This window comes from Bos grunniens, chromosome 22 (genome assembly GCF_055505025.1).
Source record: "Bos grunniens cultivar Pamir isolate PY7600 chromosome 22, Bosgru_T2T1.0, whole genome shotgun sequence".
Classification (NCBI taxonomy): domain Eukaryota; kingdom Metazoa; phylum Chordata; class Mammalia; order Artiodactyla; family Bovidae; genus Bos; species Bos grunniens.
This window is the reverse complement of record NC_141186.1, coordinates 19075384-19099383: the sequence shown is the minus strand read 5'-3', so window position 1 is coordinate 19099383 and position 24000 is coordinate 19075384. Positions and strand designations below refer to the sequence as shown.

The 24000-nt window shown below is 40.1% G+C and overlaps 1 protein-coding gene across 4 annotated transcripts in view; it reads left to right on the top strand.

Annotated features, from left to right (window-relative positions):
- Positions 1–24000, top strand: part of GRM7 (glutamate metabotropic receptor 7) — a 939830-nt gene that overhangs the window by 731875 nt on the left and 183955 nt on the right. For all 4 annotated transcript variants that reach the window (XM_086366610.1, XM_086366609.1, XM_086366608.1 and 1 more), the window contains exon 8: positions 12090–13025. In XM_086366610.1, the coding sequence (XP_086222736.1) occupies positions 12090–13025 (936 nt within the window). The remainder of the gene's footprint in view (positions 1–12089; positions 13026–24000) is intronic.

Genomic DNA, 24000 nt, shown 5'->3' with positions numbered 1-24000 from the left:
GTTGTTGATAAAAATTAAGGTGCCTAAAGGGCCTGAATACCTTCAATCAGGAAATCTTCTGGCTTCAGATGATGATGCATGAACTGGAACTTTCTCTGGAATGAATGGAGTTTCATCAAGTAGTCAACACTTTCCATTTGGTGGAGGTTTTAGTTCTGAGGACTTCCCTGGTGGCTCAGATGGTAAAGCATCTGTCTACAATGCGGGAGACCTGGGTTCAATCCCTGGGTCGGGAAGATTCCCTGGAGAAGGAAATGGCAACCCACTCCAGTACTCTTGCCTAGAAAATCCCATGGACAGAGGAGCCTGGTGTCCATGGGGTCACAGAGTCAGACACGAACTGAGCAGCTTCACATTCACATTCACGTTTAGTTCTGCAGAAGAGCTCAAGAGATTGTTAGGTGTATCCCTTGAGGAGAAACCAGGATGCTGTCCTAGTGAGTGAGTGAAGTCGCTCAGTCGTGTCCGACTCTTTGCGACCCCCATGGACTGTAGCCTGCCAGGCTCCTCCATCCATGGGATTCTCCAGACAAGAATACTGGAGTGGGTTGCCATTTCCTTCTCCAGGAGAGCTTCCCGACCCAGGGATTGAGCCCAGGTCTCCTGCATTGTAGTCAGATGTTTTACCATGTTTTGCCACCAGGGAAGTCATTATGCTATTCTTTGCTCCCATATCTCTGCAACCTGTCCCTTCCCTATTTATAATCTGAATCTGCCCTTTGGATTTCAGGGAAGGGGACACAGAAAGGCTTTTCTTTCCAGGAGCCCCATAGAGTCATCCTCAGTTTCAACTCTAGGAGGTAGTTCATGGGGTCACAAAGAGTTGGACAGGACCGTGTGACTGAAGAATAGTTCAGTTCAGTTGCTGAGTGGTGTCTGACTCTTTGTGACACCATGGACTGCAGCATGCCAGGCCTCCCTGTCCATCACCATCTCCCAGAACTTACTCAAACTCATATCCATCAAGTCGGTGATGCCATCCAACCATCTCATCCTCTGTTGTCCCCTTCTCCTGCCTTCAATCTTTCCCAGCATTAGAGCCTTTCCAATGAGTCAGTTCTTCACATCAGGTGGCCAAAGTATCGGAGCTTCAGCTTCAGCATCAGTCCTTCCAATGAATATTCAGGACTGATTTCCTTTAGGATGGACTGGTTGGATCTCCTTGCAGTCTAAGGGACTCTTAAGAGTCTTCTGCAACACCTCATTTCAAAAGCATCAATTATTCTGCACTCAGCTTTCTTTATAGTCCAACTCTCACATCCATACATGACTACTGGAAAAACCATAGCCTTGACTAGACGGATCTTTGTTGGCAAAGTAATGCCTCTACTTTTTAATATGCTGTCTAGGTTGGTTATAACTTCTTCCAGGGAGCAAGTGTCTTAATTCCATGGCTTCAGTCACCATCTGCAGTGATTTTGGAGCCCAAAAAGATAGTCTCTCACTGTTTCCCCATCTATTTGCCATTAAGTGATGAGACCAGATGCCATGGTCTTAGTTTTCTGAATGTTGAGCTTTAAGCCAGCTTTTTCACTCCCCTCTTTCACTTTCATCAAGAGGCTCTTTCGTTCTTCTTCACTTTCTGCCATAAGGGTGGTGTCATCTGCATATTTCTCCTGGCAATCTTAATTCCAGCCTGTACTTCATCCAGTCCAACATTTCTTATGATGTACTCTGCATATAAGTTAAATAAGCAAGGTAACAATATACAGCCTTGACTGAAGAACAAGAACAAATCATAACTGTGTTTCACAGATGAAAAAAATAAGGTTCAGAAAGTTCGAATGGCTTGACCAGTGTCACTCTGCTAGGATTTGAACCCATGTCTGTTGGAGTCCAAGGCATGTGTGGTAAGATTTGGAAAATGAGAAGGAAGGCAATACTTACAGGCTCTGAAATGCCATTATTACATTAATTGCTGATACTATGTGACTGTAAGAATAAAAGCTCAAGAGAGAGGCGAGGCCTGACAGTGGCCATCTTGAAGTTTTTGCCTAAATTAAGTTGATCATTGAAACCAAAATATCATAGCCATAACACTCCAGTAAAAATAATAATTATTTAGAAAGCTACTCAGGCACTTGCCTTGCACATGTTATCTCTTTTATAACAAATGTCTCAGTCATAACAAATAAGGTTGGGCAATGGATGCTCCAAGTTGTTGACTTGCCTTTGGTCACAGTGTCTGGAGAGACGAAGCCTGCCTTTGAACCCAGGAAAGGCTGACTTCGTAGCTCCTGTTCTTTCTATTTTGAGCTGTAGCAAAGTTTACCAGAGGAGAATGTACAGAGAACAGTCAGCTACCTATTGAAACCCAGTTGTGTCCTTGTATGCAGACTGTTGTTTGTTTTTTTTTCGCTCTCCATGGTGTATTAATTATGTTCCACTACCTAGCAACTCGGTTCTCCAGATTTAATTCCCTTTCTTCCCTCAAAATGCCAAGGACATTTCAAGTGTAAACGTACACTCTATAGATGTGTGTGTATTAAATGAACAAAAAATAGATGAGACTCACATAAGTCCTTATGGATCCTTTCATCAAGTCTAATTACAATAAAAGTGCATAAAACTGCAATTTTGGCTGGGGAAAAATCCCTTCTAGAGGAGGGGTCAATCTTTTCTCTCACCTCTTTCACCTGCCAGGGCCCTTGAGTCCACTCTCAGATACTGAGCATCCATCACTGAATAAATGGACAGAAGGTCTGACCTCATGGAGTTTACAGAGGAGTTGGGGGACAGACTTTAATGAGTCGCAGATTTGCATAATTACAAATGGTGCTAGAGTCTTTGAAGAGGGATCCACGAGGGGTTATAAAAGGAGGAATTAACCCAGTGGGGTGAGTGTCCTGAGCAAGAGCTGAGTGGGTCGAGGAGTTGCTGAACATCCCGTGACAGCAGAAGGCGCTCTGTGGGACAAGATGCTTCCTGGGACTCACGTAGCCAGCCAGGAGAAGCCACCTACTGTGTGTCCCTGACAGACAACACTCGCTAACAGGTCTAAGAGCAAGAAGAAGTCACTGAGGAATAAACAAAAAGATGACCTGGTCAGATCTCCACTTAAATCCGTCTAGCTGTAGTCAGAGGATGGGATTAGAAAATGCCAGCAGGAAAGGGAGGCCAAGAAACCCCACAGAATACTTTTGCAGAGGAGGTGTGATAACAAAGGCAAGAAAAGAGAATTCACTTCTCGAAAGTGTTCATTTTTGACTCCTTTGGTCCTGACCCAGGAAGCTTACTTACTATACAGTTTGTTGGATAAACTAATTAATGTACATGATGACAAGAGATAAATCCAGCACAGGTTGTTGATCACTTGGATATGGGAGGGGGAGTAAAGGAAGGGAAGAGGTCTAGGGTGACACCACTCCTGATTTATGGACTGATAAAGCTGCCATGTGCTAGGGCTTTGTTCTTCTCTTTTCATTTCCTCTGAGTCAGCCAGAGTTTTCTGCAAAAGACCAGATAGTAAATAAGTTGGGTTTTACAGGCCTTGCATTCACAGCTCCTCCATTCTCATTGTAGCGTACAGTCAGCCATAGATAATATGTAAATGAACAGTGTAGTGAGGGGGGTCCGATAGAACTACTCATGAAAATAGATGGTGAGCAGGATTTGGCTCACTGGGGCCATAGCTGGCCAGTCCCTGGTGAAGATCATAAGTTCAGTTTTGACCAAGCTTGCTTGAGGTATTTTTGAGGCATATATGTGAATATGTTTATGTTATACATTATCCTAAAGTCTATGCTTTAAAAAAAATAAACTACTTTCAGTTGTTTTTAATAAATAAAGCACGATTAAATGCCTAATGTTTATTGGTAAGCATCATTTAGAGAACTGTGTCCCCGGAGAGGGATTAAATAAGAAATGATTTGTGGTTAGCATGTAAATTATAAGGAAATGGCTCCTCTCCTGGCAGTATTGTTTCCAAAAGAGATAGCTGACCAGTGTCAGCTCAGTGTGGCCATCTGAGTGTATGGTATTTTTGAAGCATGTCAACATTGTGAAAAATTGGAGGTTCCACAGAAAGCTGATTCTTCTGGGGAAAAGATAAATAAAAGGAAGTTCTCAAGCCAAGTCAAGTCAACCCTTTGTAATTAGAGGGATAGAAAGGTTTGATGAATAAAGAGAAATCTACAGTTACTGTAGGGATAAACTGTTCAGTCAGTCTGGGAGCTTTTAATTATGCAAATGTAACAAGAACTACCCCATTTTCCATTGTGTTTAAGGAAAATGCAGGCATTGAAACAGTAAATGCAGATCATTTAGGCAGAATTGTTATGAAATCTGTTCTTGATGTGTAATTTAATATATATATTTATATGGACATATAATTTGATTTGTGTTCCTTTAGCCTTTGTTTTTTGGAGCAAGAATTATTTCTTACTCCCACCCACATTGTTTGTTTATGTGCTGGGCCTCTGTAGGCATTTTCTGTTATTTGGCCAGTAACATTATGAAACATAAGTCTGGAGACCTTTCTGAACTGTGGAAATTTGTAATTCCACTACAGCTCCATACTTTCCCATTAAATCATAAAAAGAGCATAACTGTACATTTTAGGTGACCTTCTCAGACTTTCATTAAAAGTGCATTAAAAGAGCGAGTGCATCGTAAGGTCAAGAATAGAAGCCTGCGGTCACTAGGTTCTCTAAACAACACAAATATTTTCTTCCAAACCCCAGCCCTTCAGAGAGTATAGTTCATCAGTTCCCAAACTTGTCTACATATTATCAAAGGAGCTTTTAAACACAATGCTGCCCCAAGAAGATCCCCAAGTGATTCGTATGTACAAGCAAGCTTGGGAACAACATCAGAAAAAAATGTCTCAGTAACAATACAGAACTATCTACATCTCAGAGCTCAAGGGACTTGATAGTGAGATGAAGCTCTGAGTCCCTCTGTGGATGGCCAGTGACTACTGTAGTTAAAAGCCAATCTTTTACATACTCTTCTATGTATTAATCTTTTATGTACAGTTTTATGAAGCAAGTGTACAGTACTTTCTTCCTTGAGTACATTAAAAATGATGAATTGTACAAGTAATTACACATTTTGAATACGTAGTATCCGAATTAAGTGTGTTTATAGCAGTCCTGAAATTCTGTTTTATAGTCCAGTCGTGCTGCCTAAGGTTTAACAATCAGGACTGAGTCTCAAAAAATAAAAATAAAAAAAAAGGCATAGACATGCTACAAAACTCCTTGTGAAGCCGTTCCCCCTTACCCACTCCACACTGGAACCTAAAGCTGGTTCTTTTCTAGTGTTAAGTGTTCCACATTCCTGTGCATTTTTCCTGAAAAGATTTTTCCATAAATTAGCCAGGACAAATATATTTTAATGAACAAATGGAGTTTTAATAGAAAGCTCTTTTTAAATTAGCTCATTCTGTTACGGTTTTAATAAGCAAAAATAATATTGCAGGGAATTGTGCAATAAAAGCACCAGCCAGCCTGCTCTACAGAGCATGCGCTGGAAAGATGCACATGGAATTTCACAGAAGAAGATATCTCTGGAGTGACACAATTTTCTTTCAAAGAGAAGACGTCTGTATGGGGAAAGGAACAGATCTCTTCTAGATAAAAATGGATGCACTGAACAGTGTTTATAAAAATCCTCTCAGTTTGATTCCTGCATTTGGCAGTAAGACAGAAACTCATTGGGTTTTATTTTAAAATTCCAGTGATTATAAGGTTTCTGCACCCCCTATGGAGTATAGAGCCAGACCCTTTTTTCTTTGCCAGCACATGTGCTAAGAAACTTCAGCTGACAGGTGCTTTTTCATTGTCTCTGTATGAGCCAGAAGCAGCGGGATCACAGCTGATTTTCTGAGTCCAGGTCTTCCCCACCCTCTTTTCTGAGTGCTTTCAGGAGACAAAACCAAGTGTTTCTGATTTCGTGTAATTCACAAGTTTGCTTTTCTTCTGGAACTCTCTACTAATCATGCAAGAGCTTGAATTGTTGGCTAACTGTCCACTAGTCTCAGGCCTTCACATACCAGATGCAGAAATAAGAAAGAGTGTATTAGAGTGTTTGACTGTAAGCAGTGGGGTACCCATGAGGTGTTGGTTAACCAAGGGAAGTTTATCATTTCATGTTTACAATTCAGGGTTGGGTGGTACCAGTATTGGTTCATGTGGTTGACATCATGATGTCACTGTTAAAAAATGATTAAAGAAGACAATTTAGGTGGTACCAGCACACTTTACTTAACACTTTGTGGACAGTCTTCTTTCAGAGAACTGAAAAATGGGTGGAAAGCAGAAAGCTCCTATAGGATAAAAAATGAAGAACAAGGAAAAGACATATAAAAATTATCTGATTAGCCCACATAGTCTTTTTGGGGTGAGAAGCTCCTGAATTCACTTAGTCTTTGAAGATTGGCTAATGGCTAAGTGGACATACTGCATTCCTGGCTGAATGAAGCTTGTTTATAGGAATGTGAAAGTTGTGTAAGTGTTGGCTTACTAACATGACACCCCATAGAGGAGTGGCTCCATGTTGACCCTAGAAAGTTATTTCAACCCCATCAAAGATACAAATTCCATTTTGGTTTCTTTTACTAGCCTCAGCATGTTGGCTTTATTCCTTCAGTTTGTGTCTTTGTGGTGGCAAAACGGCTGCTTCAGCTCCATGTTTCACATCTGTGCACATCAAAGACTGATGACACCATGTCAATTCTTTGTGTCTCTTCTTTAAAGAGTAAAGAACACTTTGCTTGGATACCACAAAAGACTTATTTTTGCTTTCATTAGCCATAATTGCCTAATTTTCTCTTTATTAAACTTTTGATTTGCTTACTTATAAAAATCTATGTGCCACCCATGGTGCTAATTAATGGTACTAGCTCTACAGCAAGCTCTCTTGCCAAGAACTGAGATCTCAGCAGGCCTTCTCCATGAGCCAGCTACTGAGCTGATCCGGTCTCCATTAACCATAAACTTTGGGTGCCCAGGAAGGAGATGCATCCTTATCAGGGAATTTAGAACTGTCTTCTACAGAAGATAATGGTGACCATCCTAACATTTTTTCTAGTCTTTGCAAACCTGAAACAAATAGACTGATATACATTGTTCCAGCAAAGATGGGTTTATTTGAACAAGGGAATTATAATTTGAAATCTGAAACTATGGCAAGCCACATGCAAGATCCCTCACAGCAAGGGAAGGAGAATACTTTTATGGTGGGGAAAAGGAAGTTGGAGGGCAAAGGGTCCCTCAGCTCTTCATTGGCTGAGTCCTTGCCAGGGAAGAGAAGTCTTCCTCCTTTTGAATTCATCTGTGGGCACAGGGCTTGGAATCCTCCCTTTTTGGTCACCTGACACTCTTTGAGATTTCTATTTTCTTTTTTTTTTTTTCTCATCTTTCTGCAATTTTATTTTGCTTTCTGGCTAACTGAAACACAGTTTTGTTGCATAGTTCAGAGCAAACTTCAAATTTGCATTCTTTCTAGCCTTTTGACAAAGTCAATTGACATTATAGTCTAGTATTTGTCAAAGGATGAGATGGCTGGATGGCATCACCAGCTCAGTGGAGATGAGTTGAACAAACTCCAGGAAATAGTGAAGGATAGGGAAGCCTGGTGTGCTGCAGTCCATGGGGTTGCAAAGAGTTGGACATGACTGAGTGACTGAACAACAACAAATCCATAACCCTAAATTATTATTCTCTTTTAAACAGGTGCCCATGACATTTGCAGCTGTTTATTCTTATTAAACAAGGCTCTGAATTTGTGTGGATAGGTAGAGATACAGACAAATCATGTGTATTGCTTTAACAAAATTCTCACTTACTGGAGTTCTTAAAGGTTAGTCAGTCCATTTATGGAACATAGATTATATTTTCAATAATGATTCTTGTTGTCAAAGCAAGTAAATTAGACTTTTGTTCATTTGGAGCAAGAGGCAACTTTGCTGCTTTAATATATACAATTAAATTGAGTGGAGATCTACTTTAAATGAAAATTGAAAACAAATTAAGTAATCAGTCAATGTAATGTTTGTGGTTATAGCTTTTGTATATATTTGGTTAAGTCTGAGGGAAGAAAATCTGTTCAACTTTGCTGACCATTTTGTTTGAAAGGAGGAGGGGGTTGCAAGTTGGCAACACTTGAAATTGGCTTTAAAATATTACATATAATGATAATTTGTTTTTATATTTGAGCCCTACATCTGTTCCATAGATCAAGTTTAATCGTATGACATTTTAGTTTCCACTCATGTTGGAATCAGGCCATCTCAAGCTTAGCTAATGAAATTTATTTGTAAGTTTTTTGTTGTTGTTGTTAATATTTCTTACTGATCATGAGTAGGGCCTTTTACTTTGACATTTGGAAACATTTGTATTAATAATAGCAATTTTTTTAGGCTCCCACTTCTTGAAATTGGACATTTATAAAGTTAATGCATGTCTCATTCTCTCTTATTACAAATTATTTCCTTAATTTTATGATTTTGGGACAGCTGCCAGTGACTTACTGGCTCAAAAATGATGATGTTGAGAAAGAAATGATTACGTTTTAAATTTAGTTAGATTTATTAATGCTGGCTTGGGCTCTGTGTTCATGCAAATGAGTTCATAGAAGTCATCCGAAGATTCTTGGGTCTCTGATTAAAGTTTAAATTCAACCACTAGAAGGTTATATTTTATAAAGTTTAATCTTTGAACCATTCTTTTTTTCCAGAGTTAACTACATTTGATTTGGATGTTAAATGTAGTTCTCATTCAAGTTTTGATGGAAATATCACACCCTGCTATACACTGCATCCTGTTTTAACACAGCAATGGAATTTCACTGTGCAATAAATTAGTAACCCCTCCCTTATCTCTTAAAAGTAGGCATTTTTTTAAAAAGTCTCAGACTTTCCAGTATCTTTCTAATCTATATTTTAGTTCAAATATCATAAAAATTTAATTAACTAGATATGGGGATTATCAGCCAAATTTTTTCATTGGAATTTATTCTATATTTTTCTCTTTTAAGTGAATCTTTTTTGCAGATTACAGATACTGAAGTTATTAGTTGGTATATTCTTCAAGACCCTTCAGTTCAGTTCAGTCACATCCAACTCTTTGTGACCCCATGGATGGCAGCATGCCAGGCTTCCCTGTCCCTCACCAACTCCTGGAGTCAGGACGTTTGGTGATAAGTAATATAAATGCAATTTAAAGTATTTAAGCATCACAGAATTTCCTGGCTCACATAATGTATGGAAAACCTGCTTCAGGCACAGCTATATCCAGGAACCTAAGCAAGCTCATGGATAGAGAGTCCTCTTCAACTCTCTGCTCTGTTTTCCTTTACATTGGCTTCCTTCTCTGACAAATGCCTTTCTTCTTGTAGCCATGCACACCACATCCATATATCCTGGAAACTGCAAGTCCAGCAAAAGCAAAGATTTTTGTCCTATGTAATCTCTGTAAAAGTAACAAAGTTAAATTCTGCATCATGCCATAATGACCCCATTCCTGATGCAGTCTCTGTGACTGGGAGGTTGGAACATGTCAGTATTTACAAGGTGTGACGGATAGAGAATCTCTAGATACACCATCTGAGATTTTGTTAGAAATACATACTCTCCAGCCCCCTCCTAGTCCCAGTGAATCAGAAAATCTGAGAGTGGGGCTCAGCATCAGTTCAGTTCAGTCACTCAGTTGTGTCCAACTTTTTGTGACCTCATGAATTGCAGCACACCAGGTCTTCCTGTCCATCACCAACTCATGGAATTCACCTAAACTCTCAGTGATGCCATCCAGCCATCTCATCCTCTGTCGTCCCCTTCTCCTCCTGTCCCCAATCCCTCCCAGCATCAGAGTCTTTTCCAATGAGTCAATTCTTTGCATGAGGTGGCCAAAGTATTGGAGTTTCAGCTTTAGCATCATTCCTTCCAAAGAAATTCCAGGGCTGATCTCCTTCAGAATGGACTGGTTGGATCTCCTTGCAGTCCAAGGGACTCTCAAGAGTCTTCTCCAACACCACAGTTCAAAAGCATCGATTCTTCGACACTCAGCTTTCTTCACAGTCCAACTCTCACATCCATACATGACCACTTGAAAAACCATAGCCTTGACTGGACAGACCTTTGTTGGCAAAGTAATGTCTCTGCTTTTGAATATGCTGTCTAGGTTGGTCATAACTTTCCTTCCAAGGAGTAAGCGTCTTTTAATTTCAGTCACCATCTGCAGTGATTTTGGGGCCCCAAAAAATGAAGTCTGACACTGTTTCCACTATTTCCCCATCTATTTCCCATGAAGTAATGGGGCCAGATGCCATGATCTTCGTTTTCTGAATGTTGAGCTTTAAGCCAACTTTTTCACTCTCCTCTTTCACTTTCATCAAGAGGCTCTTTAGTTCTTCTTTGCTTTCTGCCATAAGGGTGGTGTCATCTGCATATCTGAGGTTATTGATATTTCTACTGGCAGTCTTGATTCCAGTTTGTGTTTCGTCCAGCCCTGCATTTCTCATGATGTACTCTGCATAGAAGTTAAATAAGCAGGGTGACAATATACAGCCTTGACGTACTCCTTTTCCTATTTGGAACCAGTCTGTTGTTCCATGTCCAGTTCTAACTGTTGCTTCCTGACCTGCATACAGGTTTCTCAAGAGGCAGGTCAGGCGGTCTGGTATTCCCATCTCTTTCAGAATTTTCCAGAGTTTATTGTGATCCACACAGTCAAGGGCTTTGGCATAGCCAATAAAGCAGAAATAGATGTTTTTCTGGAACTCTTTTGCTTTTTTCATGATCCAGCAGATGTTGGCAATTTGATCTCTGGTTCCTCTGCCTTTTCTAAAACCAGCTTGAACATCAGGAAGTTCACGGTTTACAATTTGCTGAAGCCTGGCTTGGAGAATTTTGAGCATTACTTTGCAAGCATGTGAGATGAGTGCAATTGTGCAGTAGTTTGAGCATTCTTTGGCATTGCCTTTTCTTTGGGATTGGAATGAAAACTGACCTTTTCCAGTCCTGTGGCCACTGCTGAGTTTTCCAAATTTGCTGGCATATTGAGTGCAGCAGACTCAGCATACTGGGTTGTAAAAACCCCTCCAGGTAATTGTCAAAGAACCTCCCAATATCTCGCAGGAAGCACGTGGTGGGGATGAAATTCAGAGGACTGATATCAGGAAAATAAAAATAATAGATGCTGTGCTGGAAAAGATGAGATGTCATCCCAGCGATAAAGCTCTTATTTGTATCTAATGCCTTTACTTCTCAGAAGACTTTTAATTATGAATTCCCCTCCAGAAAGCCAGTATTCTAATTAAGTAAGCATACTTTCATCTTCCTCTAGGATATAGTGTTTCAGTTTAAATTTCATCTTCAAATAGGTACATGGCTAATCTTTAGAGGTTTCCAGACTGTATTATTTTCTTATCAAATGCTTCCAGAGCTACAATTAAAACTTTTGATAATGAACCTTATCACTCCTCTGTGAGAAATAGAACAGGTTCATTCAGTTCGAAACTTCTCAATGAAATGGCAGTGATGCTTACAGAATTTTAGAAAAAGTGGCCAGCTCTGACATATCTTCCAAAAGAACTGAAAAACACTTTTTTTTTTTTTAAAAGCATCTAATAAGGGAAATGACTGTAGCATTTCATATTAAAGATTTTTAACTTAACTTGGGACATTTGCACTTCTTGTCCAGGAGACGGCAGTAGAGAGCGTGTCAGTAATCACTGAATAATTTTAAGAATCTTCTGAGTACTTGTTGAAAATAAAGCTCCAAAGGCTCCTTTTCAGGATATTCTTATTTTGGGGTTCTAGGTGGGAACATGAAATTTGTACTTCTGAAAGCTACCCCAGGGATTCTTATAATCAGGCATGTTCGGCACACTCTGTAGTAGTTAGGAGGATTTCCCTGGTGGCTCAGATGGTAAAGCGTCTGCCTGCAATGCGAGAGACCCAGGTTCGATCCCTGGGTCGGGAAGAATAAGGATGCTGCAGTGAATGGTGTGGGTCGAATCTTGGTTGTAGCTTCTACCAGCTGGGGTTAGTTAGTTTACCTCGCCAGGTCTCACATGTTGCTGTAATTACTGTTTGTTTTTTCCTCTTAACTAACCTACCTGTTTCACCCTCTTATTTCTTGCTACAGATAGAGGACATGCAGTGGGGTAAAGGAGTCCGGGAGATCCCCGCCTCTGTGTGTACGATGCCCTGCAAGCCTGGGCAAAGAAAGAAGACACAGAAGGGAACTCCTTGCTGCTGGACCTGTGAGCCCTGTGACGGCTACCAGTACCAGTTTGATGAGATGACGTGCCAGCATTGCCCCTACGACCAGCGGCCCAATGAAAACCGAACTGGCTGCCAGGATATCCCCATCATCAAACTGGAATGGCACTCGCCTTGGGCTGTCATCCCCGTCTTTCTTGCCATGTTGGGAATCATCGCCACCATATTCGTCATGGCCACTTTCATCCGCTACAATGACACTCCCATCGTTCGGGCGTCTGGGCGGGAACTGAGCTACGTTCTGTTGACGGGCATCTTTCTCTGCTACATCATCACCTTCCTGATGATAGCCAAACCCGACGTGGCAGTGTGTTCTTTCCGGAGAGTTTTCTTGGGCTTGGGTATGTGCATTAGTTACGCAGCCCTCTTGACCAAAACCAATCGGATTTACCGCATATTTGAACAGGGCAAGAAATCAGTGACAGCCCCCAGACTCATAAGCCCAACGTCACAGCTGGCGATCACTTCCAGTTTAATATCAGTTCAGCTTCTCGGCGTTTTCATATGGTTCGGTGTTGACCCACCTAATATCATCATAGACTATGATGAACATAAGACGATGAACCCCGAGCAGGCCCGGGGGGTTCTCAAGTGTGACATTACGGACCTACAGATCATCTGCTCCTTGGGATATAGCATCCTTCTGATGGTCACGTGCACTGTGTATGCCATCAAGACTCGGGGTGTCCCAGAGAACTTTAATGAAGCCAAGCCCATCGGATTCACCATGTACACGACATGTATAGTTTGGCTTGCCTTCATTCCAATTTTTTTTGGCACCGCTCAATCAGCAGAAAAGGTAAGTGAAAACGCACACCACACCACACGTTTCAAAGACGTGTTTCTTTTTGTAAATATTGAAACCAGATTGAATGTATAGAGGGAGAGGTTTTAGAATGTAGAATGATATTCCCAAGCCTAGGCAAATCCTAAATTAGTACAGATGGATGCTGCAGAAGTCTAAAACCTGCGTTGAGCTGAGCTACATTCATTCCACTGGAAACCAACCAAAGGTAAGCCTTTTCAAGTTAACTTATTAGAGTGATTCAGTGTAGCAAGAGATTATCCAGCATAAAATAATCTGTCTCAACTAAGCCTTCGTATTCATTCATTACCCACTCCCTCTTCTTTCATACCTATTTCCTCAGGATAAGAGAGGAGGGCATAGTCCATTATTCCCAAGGATGAGGGTGATCGTTGCCAGCTCTCTTTCTTCGTAGCAGCTGTGTAGGCACTCCTTGTGGATTAGGTCATGTATGTGAGCTATACAACATGTATATCTACATGGATCTCTAAATTGGCGGATATAGGAGAACTTTGATGTTGATTCTACTCTAGGCTCCTAACAGCTGGATGTATATTAATTGTTTCAAATGATGGAGTTAATGTAGCTGGATTAGCTATATTCAGCCACAAAAGTTCAAAGTTTTCAAAATGATTGGGCTTTACTATGTTGGTCCAAGGTATGTTCAGTATACATGCTCCCATCATATAGTTACATGTTTTATAGGAGTCGGTAAGTTTAGCAGTTGTAATATGTTGAATCTTAATGCAATCAGTGTGTGTCTATCTGGAGATGTGAATGTGGGCAAATCATGCAGTGCTACAGTGTTGATTCTGAATGTGATTTATATATATCTGAGTTCTGTGCTTACCCGTGTATGGTTGTGGGTATATGCAAATTGGGCAGTCCTAACAGGTTGATCTTAATGAGCTGTCTTGTCCGTTCCTCACTGAAGTTGGCTCTGATTGGCTGGTACGGCTGAAACCAGAACTGGGACTAAGCCCTCACTGGATGCTCTAGAGAGAAAGTGCAAGTGTAGCTTGATGAGAGGTCAGCACATCAAATGTGGAGCCTGATTCCATGCTACTTTGGAGAAGTCTGTTAAACATTGAAGGACTTAGTGCCCTAAATGGGGAAAACAAGGACTGAAGTCGAAATGGCTACAAATTTACATATCCTTGCTTCTCAAATTAGTTGAATCTGACTGCTTACATTGTTACTTCTGTTCTCTGTATAATCATAGAAGGGATTAGTGGACTTTGGCTAGTTTTCCAACTGAAAATATGTCTTTCCCCTAAATGGTTTGATTCAGCAGCTAGAAGTTGGGGCTGTCTTTAAAATGAAAATGAAACCACATAGTATTCTAAAACCAAGGACTGTGAATGGTTCCAGATTAAGGTTTGAGTCATAAAAGGAAGTCCTTAGAGTAAGTTCTTCTAAAATATATGCTCAAGGAGCATAGTATGTGTCAGAAATGTGTTTCAAATTCATAACACATGTGTACTGTGAAATCAGTTGAATATCATTTCATCACTTTATCTATCCTTGGGCCAGAGGAATAGTGCCATGCCAGTTGGAGTAGTGAAATGCAGTGTACGCCAGTAAGTTGATAACCATGGACATGTTCATGGGGAATGATGTGCAGCATCAAAGTCTATGGACGTGATAAGTATTACCCATGCAACAGGTTAAAAACATGAAATCTTTTTCTTGGAAATTTATGCTTGAGAAATGTGAAAGGCAGGCATCATTGCAATTGTTCTATAGATGAGCCTTGTTTTAATGAATATTTGGCAATATAGGTCTCTACCATTTCATTTATTATTTCTGGTCATGATTTTTAATCTTGTCAGTTAACATCAGGGATATAATTTACCCACTTAAAAACTTGAGAAGTATAAAAGTTTTCAGGATTTGAATTCACTGATTTTAAGTGTTCTAGAAGACATTGCATTGGGAGAACAGGATTACAGGAATAATTAAGCTGTCTTTAAGCAATATGCTCTGTACACCAGGGTTTAGAAGGCATATATTTCTATTAGTGTATTCTCAATGGATTATAATGTTTTACATTGTTGATTCACACAGTTAAAGGTACTCAATTGCCAAATGGAAACAGTGAATTTTGTATGAAAATGTGCATGCCTTTGTGGTAGGCATATGGCTAGAGAAGCATGAGTGATCAATTAAAAATATTTTTCTTCTGTAAATGAAACCATGAAATTTGAGTTGTGGAAGGCAGCAAATTGCAAAATGCAAAAAGATATCACACTGAAGGCGTTATTGCCAACCTAAAACATACAAAATCACAGTCCTTCCATTTTTGTTTAGATTTAAGAGTTGAAGTATTTCAAATGGAAGAATTCCATTGTTATAAGACACACAAAAAAAGGCAGATTAAGCAATGAGCTCAGTAATAACTGTTTACTCTTTCAGGAAATTGAATTTGTTTTGATTAACGATATCTTTGTGAAACTTCTCATCAGTTGAGTTCATTAGCACAGCATAAAGTACGAGTACGTACATTAGCACAATATGAGAAGTATTGTCTTGCAAAACATCAACCCTCATGAATTTGATTTTTGCTTTTGTTAAGGAGGGCACAGAATATGACCATTGTCTTCTCTTTTCCTTGCTAACCTTGTGACGTCTAGAATGAGGATCTTGTGACATGGTCAGGGATGGAAGAGGGAAACTCTAGCCATAAAATAACGTTTCCTTATCTAAGGATTAAATTTATGTGTCTGAAATGATTCAAGGAAACACTGTAAATGGTAGAACAATAGCACAGCAAGAGCTAGCTTGTCTAGAGAAGTGCTCTGATATCCTGTTGTTGCACACTGGCACAATCTGTGAGAGCAGTCTCACAGATTCACGGAAAACAGGCGTGGCTTGTGGGCATATCTTTACAAAAACTTGTGTGTGCACCCAGGGACGGATACAGGTTACCCTGCCCAAATCTGGGAAACCCTATAGATGGTGTGTTTATCTGGGGTTTTTAGCCAGTTGTCTGGAGAACTTTCTAGGTAAGCCAATATTTCGTTTCTTACACATGGTCAAGAAGACAAGTTTTGTACCCATTGGCTCTACAAAGGCAATAAGAGAGTCCCTTGGATTGCAAGGAGATCCAGTCAGTCCATCCTAAAGGAAATAAGTCCTGAGTGTTCATTGGAAGTACTGATGGTGAAGCTGAAACTCCAATACTTTGGCCACCTGATGCGAAGAACTGACTCATTTGAAAAGACCCTGATGCTGGGAAAGATTGAGGGCAGGAGGAGAAGGGGACGACAGAGGATGAGATGGTTGGATGGCATCACTGACTCAATGGACATGGGTTTGGGTAAGCTCTGGTGATAGAAAGGGAGGCCTGGCGTGCTGCGGTTCATGGGGTTGCAAAGAGTCAGACACGACTGAGTGACTGAACTGAACTGAACAAAGACACTCTCTAAATATGTCCTGATTTCTAATTTAAGCACCTTTTGGAATAAATTAATTATCATGCCAAAGAAATGAGGGATCCATCAAAGAACCAAAAGGTCAGAAAGATACTACCATGGTCAGAGACAAAGTATAGAGTCAGAAGGTCTGAGTAAAGCATCAACGTCATAGTTTGGACTGGAGCTCTTAAAAGCTAGGCCCAAGGCACTGGCTCTGAACCAGAGATAACAAGAGAGCAGGCAGGGAGATGTGTTCCCCAGGAGTATTTCCTGAAGGACTAGGACTACACACCAGACCTTCTGATTTTTCATTGATAGCAGATAACACCCCAGAATCTGAACAAAAAGCAAGACCAGCCCAGGATCAGAAATATTAGGCAGGGAGGTAATCATCCCCTAATCCATGCCCAAGGCAGACATCACTAATCAATCATGGCATGCTTCCCCTGAAACCCTGGAGTGGGGTTTAAAATCTTAAGGTCTTAAAATCCTTATCGTTACAGTGTTTAGGCAACCACTACCAATGCATCTGAACTAGAAGGAACTTGACATCCATATGCTATTTCTGACTTAGTGTTGGGTTCCAACGAATGACTGCCGATACCTCTTCCCATCGAGCTGTTTGTTGTTACTGTGCTAAAGACATTGAACAGTTTTCATTAAGATTAATCTGATTAAAGGCAAAGAATGGTCAGGGAAATGGGATGTGCTTTAATTAGTCTTCCTTTTGTCTCTGATCATACATCTCTTTTTTTTTTTAATTGCCTAGTGCCATGCAGGAAGGAAAAGACCTAGTTCTCTTGGAAAGTAATATATTACTTTATGCTTCAACGCTATTTGAATTGATTAAAAATTTCTTCTGGTTTTCCAGCAATTGAAAGAACTATTATGAAATACCTAGTATGTCCCTAGTGCTCTGTGAAGGTCTCTGATGCAGATGTAAAGACGACACCATCCTTGTAGGATGGGAACGGGAAGCTAGTGGTCCACACAGGCCTCTAAAAAACATCAACTTGTATAGGATAAACTATAGTTGTCACACAAAAAGTACAAGATGGACACACAGAGAAAGGGACCTCCAGTTAAGTGTCAGGAAAAATGCAATAAAGAACCAGAAGTTAACAAGCAGAGGAAGTGCTAAGACAATCCAGTAAGAAATTATATCCAGTGTGAATAAATAAAAGGAAGCTGCTTTAAACATATGGTCTGTGGAGGGAGGAATTAAGACTGCATTTAGGATATTTTGACTTTGCAAACCTGAGAGGGTGTAATAATAAAATTTAATTAAAACCTCATCATATGGGCAAAGTTTGACACAATGTGAACACCATGTTTCCTTCTCATATCAAGCTTTTGGCAAGAATCACATCTTTTGGGTGGGCCAAGTGAATTTTAAATACTATAGCGTGTAAACTGAAACTCCCATTGTTCTTTCTTAGGATGAAATACTCCCTTATGCATATGTTGACTTAGGCATGGTCTTCCCTGTGATGTGGGGCTTCCCCGGTGGCTCAGATGGTAAAAAATCTGCCTGCAATACAAGAGACCTGCATTCGATCCCTGACTCTGGAAAATCCCCTGAAGAAGGGAATAGCAACCCACTCTGGTATTCTTGCCTGGAGAATTCCATGGACAGAGGAGCCTGGTGGGCTACAGTCCATTGAGTTGCAAAGAGTCAGACATGAATGACTGAGTGACTAACACTTGTTCCCTGTGATGCAACCCTCACCTTCTTCTCCGGTTTTGGGGGCCTAAACTCTGAAACAGATAATGATGAAGTGGAAGATTAACAAATCCAAACTGTGAAGGGCTGTGTTTGGACCTTGTCCTTAGAGCTATGGAGATCCATCAAAAGTTTCCAAGTGTGGGAGGAATGTCAGCATAGGATATCTTGGAAAGTGAATCCCAGCAATAGTACTGGAGGATGAACCAAGGTGAGGCGACTAGGTGACTAGTTAAGTAGCTATTGTCATACATGGATAAAAAGATGGCATTGGCTTGAAGGAAGCCTGAGGGACTAGAAAAGACAGCAGGTCTAAAAGCTGTTTTGAATGGTTTGAACGTTAAAAGAATATGTAAATAGGCTTTACTTTATCTTTCTTTTTGTGTTATTCTGCTTTATTGTTGAAATAAGAGATATGGACTTTTTTGTGTATGTAGGTTTTTGCAAATAACATTGCCCACTTTTAGTCTTTTCAAATAGTAACTAAGTAAGGAAACAAAGGGCTCTTACCATCCAGCCCTCTAGAGACAATCATTGTCAACAGCCTGATGGCTCTACCTCTATATGTATGAGTACACTCCCCCACCCACACACACACATTTTAAAATAAAAGTTATTATTTTCCCTTCTGAAATGCTCACTAAGAACTTCACCTCATATCCAAAGATAGTGGAGGGAACTATCCTAGGCAACAGACGATGCTGAGGCCCTCTCTTCATCCACCCACACTGTGATGGGCATGGATATTCATGGTAGAGATGTTACTTCTGCCCTTTAGTCTTGTCCATTCAAATCTTTATCAAAAGCCTGTGAAACCATCTCTTCTCTGCTTCCTACTGTGACCTTGGTGGTAGCTGAGCTTCTCTCCTAACAGTCCTCTGAAGCCGGCTGTTTGCACATCTGATAGTACCAACAGCATGAGATAGGACAGTCCTCCTGTCTCCCTTCATGATGCATCAGCTAATTTCAAGAGCAGAAAGCTAGGACAGTTGGTGTCTTCACCATCTTCGTCCTTTCCTTTAACCAGAAAAGGTCATTTGACAGGTAAAACCCAAGATCCTGCGTAAAACTGAACTGAGCTAGAACTAATAAAGAAATAACTTAGTACATTAAAACAAAGGCCCCAATCGTTAAAGGTTTGAACACAGTGTCCAAACCTTGTTTTACTCAAGAAAAACATCTCTGCTAAAAAGATGACTCAGCAAGAGTCTTGAATCTGCTCCTCCCCACAGTATGCTCCCTGGAGCCCAGTTTCCCCATTAGAAGTCTTTCATTTTGAGACCTCAGCCACTGAAATACTTGGTAACAGAGACCAAGGCCTCACTGTTATAACTAGGATAAGGAGAATCAGACAAATCTCTGTTCTTAGGCAAGTCTAAAAGTGTCACAGACCACTCATCATTATGAAGTAATGTGAGAGAGTGTAACGGGGAACTCTTCTCAAAGCACAACTCTTCTCAAAGCAACTCTTCCTACTCTTTTTCATTGGAAATCCCAACGAAGCATGGTCTACTCATGAGCAGTCAGAGGATTGCCAAATCCAGGCTTGGGGGCCTGAGGTCCCCGTACTGTAGATCATAATACTGGTCCCATTAGGGTTTCTTTCAGGTCCCAGTTGCCCTCTGGTCCTGAAAGACCATTCCTCCCTACTCAATCCTCCTGTGGGTCTCTGAATCTAATCATCACACATCTGGAGGTGTGTCATTTAACCTTTCTGATCCTAGGGTTTATCATCTGCACAATGGGTATAATTATTTCTGCTCCGAGGTTTGTTTAAGACCAAATGAGCAAAACATTCAAAAGGCTGAAGAGACCAGATACTAGTGAGGCTGTGGGGCAGGAACTCTCATAGTCTGCTGGTGGGAGTGTCAACAATAGGATAATCACTTTGGAAAACAGTTTGGCGGGTTCTTAAAATGGAAAGCATGCACCAACCATACTCCTAGCCTTTTCTCCTGTCTTCACCCATGAGGCATGAATGAATAAGTACACAAGGGTGTGCAAGTGAATGTTTTTGTAGATTTATTTTTTATTGTTCAAAATTGAAGACAATCCAAGTAAACATCAGGAGGTGAATTGATAAGCAAATTACACTCTATAAGATAGAATACTACTCTTCAGTAAAAAGCATTGGGCAGTTGATACATCCAGCACCATGTACAAATCTGAAATAATTATTCCAAGCGAAAGAAGGCAGACTAAAAAGAGAATGCATATTCATGATCCCATTTATATCAACTTCTTTTTAATATACAAGTGAATCTATAGTAATAACAGATCAGTTGTGGGCTGCAGGTGAAGATGGTACTGAAGAATTACCAGAAGCAGGAGGAAGCTTGGAGGGTGATGTATGTATTCGTCTCTTGATTATGGTGATGGTTTAGTGTGTGTGTGTGTGTGAAAGTTCATAAAATTGTATCCTTCAAATGTGTACAGTTTATTATGCAACAGTTCATTGTTAACTGGCTCAGTCATGTCCGACTCTCTGCAGCCCTGTGGACTGTAGCACTCCAGGCTTCCCTGTTCTTCACCAACTCCTGGAGCTTGCTCAAACTCATGTCCATTTAGTAAGTGATGCCTTCCAACCATCTCATCCTCTGTTCTCCCCTTCTCCTTCCACCTTCAATCTTTCCCAGCATCAGGGTCTTTTCCAATGAGTCAGTTCTTTGCATCAGGTGGTCCAAGTATTGGAGCTTCAGCTTCAGCATCAGTCCTTCCAGTGGATATTCAGGACTGATTTCCTGTAGGAATGACTGGTTTGATCTCCTTGCTGTCCTTATATATCAATAAAGCCTTTAAAAATTGCTTTGCACAGAAACCCTTTTCTGCCTCTCCTTTTCCTTCTTTATCTCCAAATGTAATAGTAGTTTTTTTTTTCTTTTTTTTTTCTTTTAATATAAATTGATTTATTTTAATTGGAGGCTAATTACTTTACAATATTGAAGTGGTTTTTGCCATACATCAACATGAATCCGCTACGGGTGTACATGTGTTCCCCACCCTGAATCCCCCTTCCACCTCCCTCCCCATCCCATCCCTCTGGGTCATCCCAGTGCACCAGCCCTGAGCATCCTGTACCATGCATTGAACCTGGACTGGCAATTCATTTCACATATGATAATATACATGTTTCAATGCCATTCTCCCAAATCATCCCACGCTTGCCCTCTCCCACAGATTCCAAAAGACCATTCTATACATCTGTATCTCTTTTGCTGTCTCGCATACAGGGTTATCATTATCATCTTTCTAAATTCCATATATATGTGTTATTATACTGTATTGGTGTTTTTCTTTCTGGCTTACTTCACTCTGTATAATAGGCTCCAGTTTCATCCACCTCATTAGAACTGATTCAAATGTACTCTTTTCAATGGCTGAGTAATACTCCATTGTGTATATGTACCACAGCTTTCTTATCCATTCATCTGCTGATGGACATCTAGGTTGCTTCCATGTCCTGGCTATTATAAACGGTGCTGCAATGAACATTAGGGTACATGTGTCTCTTTCTTTTTTTTTTTTTAATTTTATTTCATTTTTAAACTACAATATTGTATTCATTTTGCCAAATATCAAAATGAATCTGCCACAGGTATACATGTGTTCCCCATCCTGAACCCTCCTCCCTCCTCCCTCCTCCCTCCTCCCTCCCCATACCATGTGTCTCTTTCAATTCTTGTTTCGTCGGTGTGTATGCCCAGCAATGGGATTGCTGGCTCGTATGGCAGTTCTATTTCCAGTTTTTTAAGGAATCTCCACACTGTTCTCCATAGTGGCTGTACTAGTTTGCATTCCTACCAACAATGTAAGAGGGTTCCCTTTTCTCCACACCCTCCCCAGCATTTATTGCTTGCAGACTTTTGGATTGCAGCCATTCTGACTGGCGTGAAGTGGTACCACATTGTGGGTTTGATTTGCATTTCTCTGATAATGAGTGATGTTGAGCATCTTTTCATGTGTTTGTTAGCCATCTGTATGTCTTCTTTGGAGAAATGTCTGTTTAGTTCTTTGGCCCATTATTTGATTGGGTCATTTATTTTTCAGGAATTGAGCTGCAGGAGTTGCTTGTATATTTTTGAGATTAGTTCTTTATCAGTTGCTTCATTTGCTATTATTTTCTCCCATTCTGAAGGCTGTCTTTTCACCTTGCTTAGAGTTTCCTTTGTTGTGCAGAAGCTTTTAAGTTTAATTAGGTCCCACTTGTTTATTTTTGCTTTTATTTCCAATATTCTGGGAGGTGGGTCATAGAGGATCCTGCGGTGATGTATGTTGGAGAGTGTTTTGCCTATGTTCTCCTCTAGGAGTTTTATAGTTTCTGGTCTTACATTTAGATCTTTAATCCATTTTGAGTTTATTTTTGTGTATGGTTTAGAAAGTGTTCTGGTTTCATTCTTTTACAAGTGGTTAACCAGTTTTCCCAGCACCACTTGTTAAAGAGATTGTCTTTTCTCCATTGTATATTCTTACCTCCTTTGTCAAAGATAAGGTGTCCATAGGTGTGTGGATTTATCTCTGGGCTTTCTATTTTGTTCCATTGATCTATATTTCTGTCTTTGTGCCAGTACCATACTGTCTTGATGACTGTGGCTTTGTAGTAGAGCCTGAAGTCAGGCAGGTTGCTTCCTCCAGTTCCATTCTTCTTTCTCAAGATTGCTTTGGCTATTCGAGGTTTTTTGTATTTCCATACAAATTGTGAAATTATTTGTTCTAGTTCTGTGAAAAATACCATTGGTAGCTTGATAGGGATTGCATTGAATCTATAAATTGCTTTGGGTACTATACTCATTTTCACTATATTGATTCTTCCGATCCATGAACATGGTATATTTCTCCATCTATTAGTGTCCTCTTGATTTCTTTCACCAGTGTTTTATAGTTTTTTATATATAGGTCTTTTGTTTCTTTAGGTAGATATATTCCTAAGTATTTTATTTTTTTCATTGCAGTGGTGAATGGAATTGTTTCCTTAATTTCTCTATTTTCTCATTATTAGTGTATAGGAATGCAAGAGATTTCTGTGTGTTGATTTTATATCCTGCAAGTTTACTATATTCATTGATTAGCTCTAGTAAATTTTCTGGTGGCGTCTTTAGGGTTTTCTATGTAGACGATCATGTCATTTGCAAACAGTGAGAGTTTTACTTTTTCTTTTCCAATTTGGATTCCTTTTATTTCTTTTTATGCTCTGATTGCTGTGGCCAAAACTTCCAAAACTATGTTGAATAGTAGTGGTGAGAGTGGGCACCCTTGTCTTGTTCCTGACTTTAGGGGAAATGCTTTCAATTTTTCACCATTGAGGATAATGTTTGCTGTGGGTTTGTCATATATAGCTTTTATTATGTTGAGGTATGTTCCTTCTATTCCTGCTTTCTAGAGGGTTTTTATTATAAATGAATGTTGAATTTTGTCAAAGGCTTTCTCTGCATCTATTGAGATAATCATATGGCTTTTATTTTTCAATTTGTTAATGTGGTGTATTACATTGATTGATTTGTGGATATTGAAGAATCTTTGCATCCCTGGGATAAAGCCTACTTGGTCGTGATGTATGATCTTTTTAATGTGTTGTTGGATTCTGTTTGCTAGAATTTTGTTAAGGATTTTTGCATCTATGTTCATCAGTGATATTGGCCTGTAGACCTATTGGCCTTTTTTACCAGTGCTGACACTAGAAATTGCATTGGAAGTAAAACTAGAATTATATGAATAAGAGTATAGAGAGCACTTCAACACTCTATGATAAGTACTCAATAAAGAACAACTGTGTCCTCCCATGCTTGGCTCCCCGTAGCAAAAATCTCTCTTTAAGTCAAGGCAGGAGGGTGAA